We start from the raw sequence: 9919 nt of genomic DNA on the forward strand, positions 1-9919 counted from the left end.
TGCATCTTTCCCATCATGAATTCATTATATATAGTTCCGATTTATTCGACAGGAATTGGAATGACCTCAGTCTCTTTGTACTCTCTGTTGTTTTTATGCTAAATTTTCAACTTTATCCATTTTAACTCTTGCTCGGTCGACTGATAATGGTAATTTGTTCGTGTAAAGCATTCAATGGATATTTAACCATTACGCCTCATGTTATGTCGGTTGATGTATCGCTAGTTTTCATTTACTGTTTCCACGATTGATTGAAGCCCTCAAGGATCGATTTTTACCTTATCGCAACTACCAAATTACATCTGGATCTTATCCATAATTCATCTATATGATTCTTGTTGAGCTCAGCAGGGTTTCTGTTTTCTTTGACATAACAATGGAGGTGAGGTTTGTATGATCAAATAACAGAAAACTTACCAAGTATACTGCTGCTTCTTTTACTGTAAATATCTTAAGAAAGAGGGTTCCATAGCTATATTGTTCCCCTTCATGTATTATAAACTTCGATGTTTTCATCTTTAGCTTGAATACAGTTTGTAGACATAGGTCTGCAACAAAGTAAAGTTGAAAGGTAACAAACATTTGCTCATTAAGAGGAAAGGGGCAAAAAATGAGGAAAGGAGATTAAAAGCAACCCAGCAATAGAAATAATGAAAATTATGTGGAGGGACAAACTTGATAGGACTCTGTAATTCAGTCAAGCTGCTTGATACTAGGCGTTACTAGTATCAAAAAATTTGCACAGCAATAAGAGAACCAAAGATCTGGATTCCAGTGGTGTATCATACAGAAAGGCAGGAAAGCTACATGTAAACAATTTAGTTTCTGGCTTTAAGATGCTTCTAAACTTGACAATCTTCAACTAGGGGTGACATGTCAATATTATGATTTTAAGCAGAATACAAAAGGAAACAGGCACCAAAATTTTCTTATTAATGCCTCCATACTACAAAGTAAAAGACCATAAGCAAGCTGGATTATAGTCCGGTGCTGCACTCCATTTGGAGGACTTTCCAGGTTCGAGCATCAGGAGGAGCTTCCCAAGTGCCTTGACCTAGGTGATTTTTGCATCATTTCTTCAAGAAATGACTCATTGTGCCTCTGTTGATACTCTTAGGGAAAAGGAAAAAAAGGACCATAAAGTTCTTATTAAAAGGGAATATTATGCTGAGTAAAAATCAGGAAGGAATTATTCTTGGTCAAAGATTTCTATATGATTAAACTTCCAAATTCTCCCTGGTGTTCTAATATTAGTGAATTTTCAGTCGCCATTTCAGATCACTGTTAAAAAAAATATAGTTTGGTCAGGTGCTGCTGATCTCCAAAGCTTTGATGAGGCATTTTAAGCTGACATATATAACCCTGGACTATGCAGTTTGAGAGGTTCAAAAATAAGGTACTTTATTTTGTAGTATATTAAGCAACAAACTTTGCAAGATTATGGGATGGTTGTGAGCTCTATGAAGCAATCTGATGGATTCAGCAACATTAGTAAGAGAAGATTTAGAATGTAAAAATTTGCCAGAGTTCTAGATGAAATATAGAATATGCTTTACCATATACTTCAAATGTCCTGGGCCTTGTTGAGAATCCACAGAACTGGGACAAGTCAGACTCCTAGGTACAGTCCTCCCTACCATACAAATGAAGGTTTAACTTGAACTAAGAAAGTCCATACCACCCAATGTTTAGTTTGTTGGTAACTGAAGTTGTAAATTAACTAAAGATGAAATGCTTGTTGAGGCAAGTATCTCATCGACATTCTGGCATTGTAGTAGTCTCAATTACTGCAGATGAACTTTGTTCCAGGGAAGACCCGCTTGTTTCTTTAAGAGTCCTTCCTACACAGAAACCAGGCCGGTTAGGCTGGGGTAGTGCCACACCTTCATTGCTTAACATCAAAACCACTTCTGCCATAGTTGGCCTATCGTCTCTCCCTTCCTGAACACATAAGAGACCAACTTGCAAACATCGCAATACTCTAGATGTAGGATAAGAACATCCCATTGCTTCATCAAGTAGCTCCAAGCATCTACCATCCTCCCATAGTTTCCATGCCTGTAAGTTGTAACGCATGCACATGTCGACATGAATTGCAAATTAACAATGATATGAAGAGTGATGAACACTACTGCATTCATTTGAATACTTACATGTCCTAGAAGGTTCACAGAAGATTCAGCTTCATACACCATTCTAATTTTCTTTCCACTTAAGATCTCCAATATTATAACACCAAAGCTGAATACATCAGATTTCACTGAGAAGATGCCTTCCATTGCATACTCTGGTGGCATATATCCACTGCATATCATTAGCAGATTAGTAGATCAATTGATTATGGTAGCACATATTTTTGGTGTTGCACTTATAAGTAGAACTTACTATGTCCCAATCACTCTCCTTGTGTTTTCTTCATTTTGGTCTCCTTTGAAAATTCTTGCTGTGCCGAAGTCTGAAATTTTTGGATTCATGTCCTTGTCAAGCAAAATGTTGCTAGATTTAAGGTCCCTGTGAATTATTCTTAACCTTGAATCTTGATGAAGATAAAGAAGTCCTCGAGCAATTCCCATGATGATATCAAGACGCTCTTGCCAACCCAACTGTGCACTTTTTGTTTTATCTGGTCCAGCATTTAAGTTCTTGTCAGCCATATTAAACTTTTATGATACTAAGCTAGTTGTTCAGTATGTATATAAAGCATAATCTACTCTGTCATTCACATGTATGAAAGCCTTAAATGCCATTATTAACCTTCATTTATATCTTGAGCACGATAAACATCTTCTAAATGAATTATAACATAAAATAAACGCTTTCTCGGATATTCATTAGATGCGGTGTTCTAATGATTGTTTGCTAACATATGTTTTATTTTTCATATTGTCCTTGACTTTCTGTATACAGTGAAAAATAAACAGCTCAAAAGTGAGGACTGTTGGGATCAACGAAAGACATTTCTTTTTGTTAGAGCATTTGAAAAAATATATAATTTACATCCTATTGGCACCTCCCTCTATATTTTTTTCTTATTGGTGTCTCTATAAGCTGAACAACATTAATAGAATTTTAATTGCATAAGTTTGAGCTCTCATTTATTTCATCCAATCCAGTATCGTGGGGGTTCAGGTCAGATATGTGCATTTAAATGAGAACAGTGACATGGTGTGCATTTGCAGGTTACCGAACCGATGAACAAGTTTACAACATATTTTTAGAAGTGGAAATTCAAAGCGTCGCAGTAAATAATGAACAAGTTTGTCTGCCACAAAATGATCACCATGAGTTAAGAGTAAGTTTCCTTCTAAAGAAAACGTAAATTTTTAAGTAATTGCTAAAATTTGAACTGCGAAAACTTTGCATCTCAGCTCCATCATATATGATGATATTTGATGCCCCCCAACAGGAACTGGTGCAATGCAAACAGTGAGATTGATGTTCAATAATTACCAAGTCGAAGGGTTCAAACTTGTGCTGCTTGGCTCTCAGTTGGTACGGTAACCTACTTGATTAACTGAGACAACTTTTCTCATATATTTCATGATCCTAACAAAATCAAACTCTTCACATAATATGAGAACTAAACTTTATATCTTCTCAATACCAATCTAAGCTTGAATAATAAGCAAGTCTGCTTTTTTGTTTTTTGAGTAAAATACTGGCGAGCTCATCACTTTTTTCTTGGAAGTAACGAAATGAAAGAGCAAGTTGAAGCCCCCCCTTCAGCCAAAAAAGAGTAACATATAGCAACTGAAGTCAATTTTTAATTATTGTAGTCATAGTAGTTCTGGTCTCCGTCTCCTAAAATTCTATTTTGATTAATCAAGTCATGGTACACGTGACAATCAATTTAATAGGATGTGGTTATTTCTACCATTGCAAAATGTTCATCGACCTCATATCATAAATATAATAAAAAGAGGTATAGTAGTATTGAAGCTGAACCAAATATGAAGGTGTCCAAGCTCCTGTTTGGCATGTACTCATAGATCAGCATTCTCTCCTCGTGTTGAATGCAGCATCCCAGAAGCCTTACAAGGTTTCTGTGTTGAAGTTTGGCTATTAGCACGACCTCATTCTTAAACTCATCCACGCCTTGTACAGAATTTTTGGACAGTCTCTTGACAGCAATCTCTTGTCCATCTCCCAATTGACCCTGCTTAATTGTCATTTTTAAGATCTAGATTACAACACCGTCTGTTAAGACAAATCAGCCTGAATCAAATATTATTATCCAAAAATCAGAAAGCTACCTTGTAAACTGGCCCAAACCCACCCTTTCCAAGTAAATTATCTGCAGAGAAGAAATTAGTAGCACTTTCTATCATGGACAAATTAAACAAAGGTAACTCCAGCTCCTTCCCTCTGTTTTCATTGAAGTGGAAATCATGTGATATACCTGGCAGATTGATTTCATAAATAACCGATCAGTTTTGTGAAATTTTTGAATTGTTTTATTTTTATGACATTCCTAGAAGCTATTGTTGCAATAAAGAAATTAAAATTTATATTCAAGAAACAAGCTACTGAAGAAATGCATTAATGTTGACTGCCAATTATATGTGATTATTCATGTGCATGCATGTTAGTTAGTAAATTAGTAAATTTACCACGATTTCTTATCTTCTTCCACACAAGTAGCCCAAGACAGAGCAATAGGAGACCTCCCAGCACCAAGGGAATGAGTACGGCAATCACAGGCTTCCTCTTACTAGAATCATCCTTTATGGAATCTGCATGGCGATTTTTTAGAATTAGAAATTGTGCTCCTACTCAATGTCGTAGTGGCATTTAAAATATTAAAAACCAACATGGATCGCTCTTATACTTTCTCAATACATCAGAAAGAAAACAGATTTTTCTTATAATTCCTGCAAAAGGTTATAAATTTGGCCGATCATTGAAGTGTGGAAGATCATACTGAAATTTTTAATGGAAATGAACCCAACCCCCCCCTGTTTTCAACCCGGCCTTGTAAGAGTAATGGGCAGCCTGGAAGAAGGCAAATTCAAAGATTTAACATGAACATATGATATAGACTTACCTTTGGATACTTTGGCTACTTTGATGAAAGCCTTTCGGTCCACATAGGATCCCATCTTTCCGTTGGAGAGAGGGAGCCTCTTCTTCCAACAATTTCCACCGTCATCCTGGTAAACAGCTACCGCACAGTTGCAATCACGTAAGCATTTCCTTTTACATCGCTCTTCATCGATGGGAGACGAATGCTCGTAGGCAGATAAAGGCCAATCGACATTGATCATCTCTTTCAATTCGAACTGTGTCTCTGTCACCGACTCATTCGTTCCACAGATCTGAGCTGCAAAATTTGGAAAGCACCCTTTGTACTTCCTGCTTTGATCCTCGAAAGCATAGCCAGGTGGGCACTCGCAATCCACGCTCCGATCTCCACCACCAGACACACAGTAGCTGTTGAACCCGCAGGCACCACTCCCCGTCGCCGTTGTGATTTCTCGGCAGATGTCGGGGGGCTGGAAATCGACCACGGTCCAACCGCCGCCGCCGCCGCTCGTTGTCGTGTTCTTTGGGTAGACGTACTGCCTGAAGACCCCATCGGGGTCGAGTGTTGCCCTCTGGTAGAAATCTCCGACCGAGTCCATTCTCCCCGATGAAAAATTCATGAACACGGTGTTGTTAGTTAGAGCCAAGTAGATGGTACCGGACTCATCGAAGACAAGCTGCGATCCATTCCCACTCGTTCCGGAACTCCAGTAAGGATCATATTTGTAGCCAGATATAACTTCTATTGGATAGAACGTCAGATTGCCGTCGCTTTGGATGATGAGATCGAAGCGTCCGCCGCAGTACTCGGTGTCCATCAGTCGGGATCGGAGCTCCTTACCTGGACCCAGAACTTGGGACGGCAAGATGGTGTCGGAGGGGTTGTCGAAGCTTTGCCATCGGACCAAGCCATCGCTGCTTGCCAATACGAAGTTGCCGTTATCGAGCATGGCGGCGTATGCAACGCTACTGTTGACTCTGACGCTCCATACCTCCTTGGCGTCATGGTCCTGGAGCGAGAGCTTCCCGTCAGTGGCGAGCCCCACTGCGGCCCCAGCTCGCACCGATTGGTTTCCATTTGCATACCAAGCTACGGTTTTGCTTTCTATCTTGTCGAACCAGATGGCGAGCAGGAAGTGGTTGCCGTCGGTTTCCAAGGGTCGAAATCCGAAGGCGAAGTCGCCGGAAGGCGAGAACCAGGCAGCTGTTTGGCCGGTCTGAGCGGTGCGGGAGGAACCCAAGCTTATCTTGCCGGAGATTATAGTTTGAGCGTACGTTGAACCAATTATTAGCAGTATAATTTGGGGAAGGAGAGGCAGGAACAGGTGGAGAGGGAGCCGAGGGGATTCCATTCTATGGAGTTCTTTGTCCGCCTTAATGATTTTTATTTCATCATTGAGCTGAGGGGGACCAGGGGTTGCAGGAATGTTCCTGTTGTTATCTCACGTTTAAATTGCTGGGTGGAACATGGGAACCGCGGCAGTGACGCCCAAGTGGGGATGTGGCTTTGAGCATTTTTGAGTGGGAAAGTTAGCAAGACTTATATTATTGTTTTTTGTTTGGTACAAAGACTTATCTTATTGTCGGTGATCCCTTCTCTTCTCAATGGCACCTCGGTGGAGGAGCATAGCTTAATCAATGTTGTAACGCCAATTGTGAGATAGATAAGTGCGCTTATTTAAACATTGTAAGTGACCCCCAAGATCACAAGATCAACCACTCATCGCCCTCTCCTCTTGCTTTCCTGCCCTAGTCCCTCCTCTTGCTGTTACCATTGCACTATGTCACTCCCTTGCGTCATCACCAACTCCTTCCTGTTGTGGTTGAAATCTGGCATGAGGGTGACCACGCCGGAAGAAGTCGAGGAGACACCGGCCGGGACAGAGAAAGAGGGTCACCTCCTACGCTCCGAAGTACTTGCACAAAGCTTTGGCTGGAGATTCCGGCGAAGTCCCTTCGATGGCTAAGTTAGCCGGACTTTTAGAGAAGTATCTGAGTGCCTTGGCTGACCTCTTGTAGCTTATAATGGCTTACCAAATGACTTTTCCTACCTTCTTTTTATAGGGTAAGGGTCTCGGCCGTTATCTGAAATTCCAAGTTGATTCGTGATCAGCTGGTCGTTAATTGGAGGCAGCGTACAGCATGGAGATCCATCCTGCGGGCGGAGAATTCGGGAGATATCTTTCCGGATCTATTTTGAGGGTCTGCCACGTCTTTCTAAACGGAAGTGGTCGAGGGAGTCCGTAAATGCGTTGTGTGCGCACTCACTCCGAGATGTTACCTGGTGGTATGCGAGGAGCCAATCATCAATGCCCTGCCCCCAAGGCGGTTGTCATAATGACCAGCCTTTAACACTATGATCCAGGAGGATCTACTGAGGGAGCCTCTAGGTCTGCCACGTGGCACGATCTGGCCGCCGGCGGCCTGGGCATGAGATCCATAGGATCTTTGACGGGATCAAGGTTGACAGGGCTGAGGTCGGCCTGGCCTCCCCCTTGAGGTCGGCTCGGCTTTTGGCGGGCTGAGGTCCGCTCGGCCTCTCTCTTGAGGTCGGCTCGGCCTTTGGCGGGGCCGAGGTCTGCTTGGCTCTTGGCGGGGCCGAGGTCTGCCTGGCCTCTAGCCGAGGTCGGCTTAGATTTTGGCGGGCTGAGGTCGGCCTGGCTTTGAGGTTTGCTCAGCCGAAATTGGGTGACTTCATGCCGGAGTAGGCCGATCCATTTTGCCTCCAATCACTTCCCTACCACTTATCTTGGCCCCTCTCCTTGCTGTTGCTGCCACTCTCTCCTTCCCTGACCCTCCACCTCCGCCCCTATCTCCAACTGCAATGTCAATCAAATAGTGGTGCCGGAGGCATGCCTGCAATTCAAATTGCATTGCAGCTTGAGCTGTAGTGCAGCTCCACCGATAGAGGTCATATTTGATGGTCTCCATGGTCACTCGGGAATGATAGGATTCTTAATTTTTGAAATTAAGAATCCTATCACATTTGATGGTCTCTATGGTCGCATTTGACCTGTATCGTAGCCAGCTGGCCGGGTGGCCCTTCTTGGAGCAATCAAATTAACTTTGATGGGTTTGTTTTTCTTGAAAACTTTGATCTGTTATGAACGACGTGGCTTAATCAGAAATCACGAAGGCAAGTACGATGTGATGGGGCTCGTCATCTCTATCCTACCACTGTACCAATGACAGATTAATTTTAAGTGGTGTGAGAAGCTATGATGACTGCTTGAGGGGATTGTTTAGACCCTCTCATGTCCTTTGGAAGTAAGACTCATATGTGATGGGGACATCAGCCAGGTCCCCATTTTATTTACATATTTGCTTATTGTTATTTCTGGGTTTATTTGTGTTTAGGGATTTATTTGTGGTTTATTTTATTCTGGGCTTATTTTCATTTTAGGGCTTATTTGTGGGGAATTATTTTATGTAAGGGGTTTATTTTAATTGTTCTTATGGGGCCCTATTTAAAGGGAACTTGTAAGCTGATTAGGGTTTTCAATGCAGAATTAAAGAACTCTTTTCCCCACGTCTCCTCTCCTTCTCCTCTCCTCCCTTCTCCTTCTTCTCTTCTTCTTCCTCCTTCTCTTCCCTTCTTCTCCTGCCTCCATTTACAAGTTAGTCCGGCATCAACTTGGTATCAGAGCAATCGGTTTTGCTTCTATTGCCAAAGCCCCGATCCGTCAACAGTTTTTCTTTCCCTCGGTTACCATCAACAACAAGAACAGGCCCCTTCCCTCTGTCAGTCCGCTCACCAAAAAAAAAAAAAAAAAGATTTCTTGTCCTCTCAGTTTGCACAAAAAGGGGCAGAGGGGAGCAACCCTGGTTCACCGAGCTTCTCTCGGCTCCCGCACAAAAGTAAAAAAAAAAAAAAAGGTTCTGCAGCCGAAAGAGAAGAAAGAGCCACAGTCCCTGCACCGGGTTCTCCCTCGCATCCATCTGACTTGCTCCCTCGGTCGTCGCCGTTGCCCCACCACCTGCAACCACCGGCAGCCGGTGTATGGCCGATCGTCGTCGGATCCCTGGATTTCTGTGGCCGCACGAGTATTACGCCGTACGTCGACCCCGGACGCCGGAGCGTGTCGAAGGGCCACGAGTGGTTCCCGCCGCCGGAAAGAAGAAGAACGTCACCGCCCTCCTTGCAGCGTTGTCCCTCGAAGCCGGAAGTCACCACTGCGTCGGCCGCACCGCCTGCAACCGCCGATTCGCTCTCCGTTCCGGCCGCAAACGCCGCTGTGTCCTCCTACCACCACCGGCCGCCGCCTGTCGCCTCCGACCACGAAGCTGCGGCCGCAAGCTCCGCCGCTGCCACGCCGTTCGGCCGCCCCGCAACCACCGCCGAAGCGGCCGGAACGACCTCCCGAATCGATCGGGAGGTTGAAGAAGGAGTTACGGTAACGGGTAAGTTCTAAACCCGTTACCCCAAAACCCGTTAGCCCGGGTCCACATCCGGTAAGTTAAAAAAAAAAAAAAAAGGTCGGATCACGTGACCTGCACATGTTTCCCCTCAAAAAAAAAAAAAAAAAAAAACTAACCTCTGTTCTGCCGAAAAGGAAACCCTAGGGGTTTCCGCCGCCATCGCCACCGACGCCGTCTTCGCCGAGCCGCCGTTCGTCCACGGTGCCTCCCCACCGTCTGAGTGCAACCGCCGTTGCCCGTCGCCGCCCCGTCGCCGAGCGCCGCCGCCGAGCGCCCCTCCGGCTCCGCCACCTCGTCCGAGCACCCCGAGCCGTCGCCGCTCAACCTCCGGTGACCGAGCTGTCGTCGTCTCCGCCGTCCGAGTTCCACCGCCTGAGTGCCTCCCCGCCGTCGAGCCCTCGCCTCTCGTCGCCCGAGCCCTTCTTCTTCATCCCAACATCCTAGATCCTGATTTTATGATCTGGAACACCGCCTGAGT

The 9919-nt window shown here is 44.2% G+C and overlaps 1 protein-coding gene across 2 annotated transcripts; it reads right to left on the bottom strand.

Moving 5' to 3' along the window:
• Positions 1-1488: 1488 nt before the first annotated feature.
• LOC120110553 (G-type lectin S-receptor-like serine/threonine-protein kinase LECRK3) lies at positions 1489-6511 on the bottom strand. Of its 2 annotated transcripts, none has more exons than XM_039125856.1 (7): positions 5045-6508; positions 4611-4733; positions 4254-4399; positions 3946-4156; positions 2386-2623; positions 2154-2304; positions 1489-2058 (listed from the first exon to the last, which is right to left on the bottom strand). In XM_039125856.1, exons 1-7 carry the CDS (start codon positions 6372-6374, stop codon positions 1753-1755), a joined length of 2505 nt encoding a protein of 834 aa, XP_038981784.1. In that variant the 5' UTR covers positions 6375-6508; the 3' UTR covers positions 1489-1752. The 2 variants fall into 2 exon arrangements, with proteins under 2 accessions (XP_038981784.1, XP_038981785.1); XM_039125857.1 differs by having other exon boundaries at positions 1709-2058; positions 4614-4733; positions 5045-6511.
• Positions 6512-9919: the final 3408 nt, after the last annotated feature.

This window comes from Phoenix dactylifera, chromosome 4 (genome assembly GCF_009389715.1).
Source record: "Phoenix dactylifera cultivar Barhee BC4 chromosome 4, palm_55x_up_171113_PBpolish2nd_filt_p, whole genome shotgun sequence".
NCBI classification, from domain to species: domain Eukaryota; kingdom Viridiplantae; phylum Streptophyta; class Magnoliopsida; order Arecales; family Arecaceae; genus Phoenix; species Phoenix dactylifera.

Coding starts and splice junctions, on each gene's coding strand:
- LOC120110553 (XM_039125856.1), bottom strand. CDS start 6,374: ATGGAATCCCCTCGGCTCCCTCTCCACCTGTTCCTGCCTCTCCTTCCC. Junction 4,400..4,610: donor GAAGAAGATAAGAAATCGTG/GTAAATTTACTA, acceptor TCAATCTGCCAG/GTATATCACATGATTTCCAC. Junction 4,157..4,253: donor GGTTTGGGCCAGTTTACAAG/GTAGCTTTCTGA, acceptor ACAATTAAGCAG/GGTCAATTGGGAGATGGACA.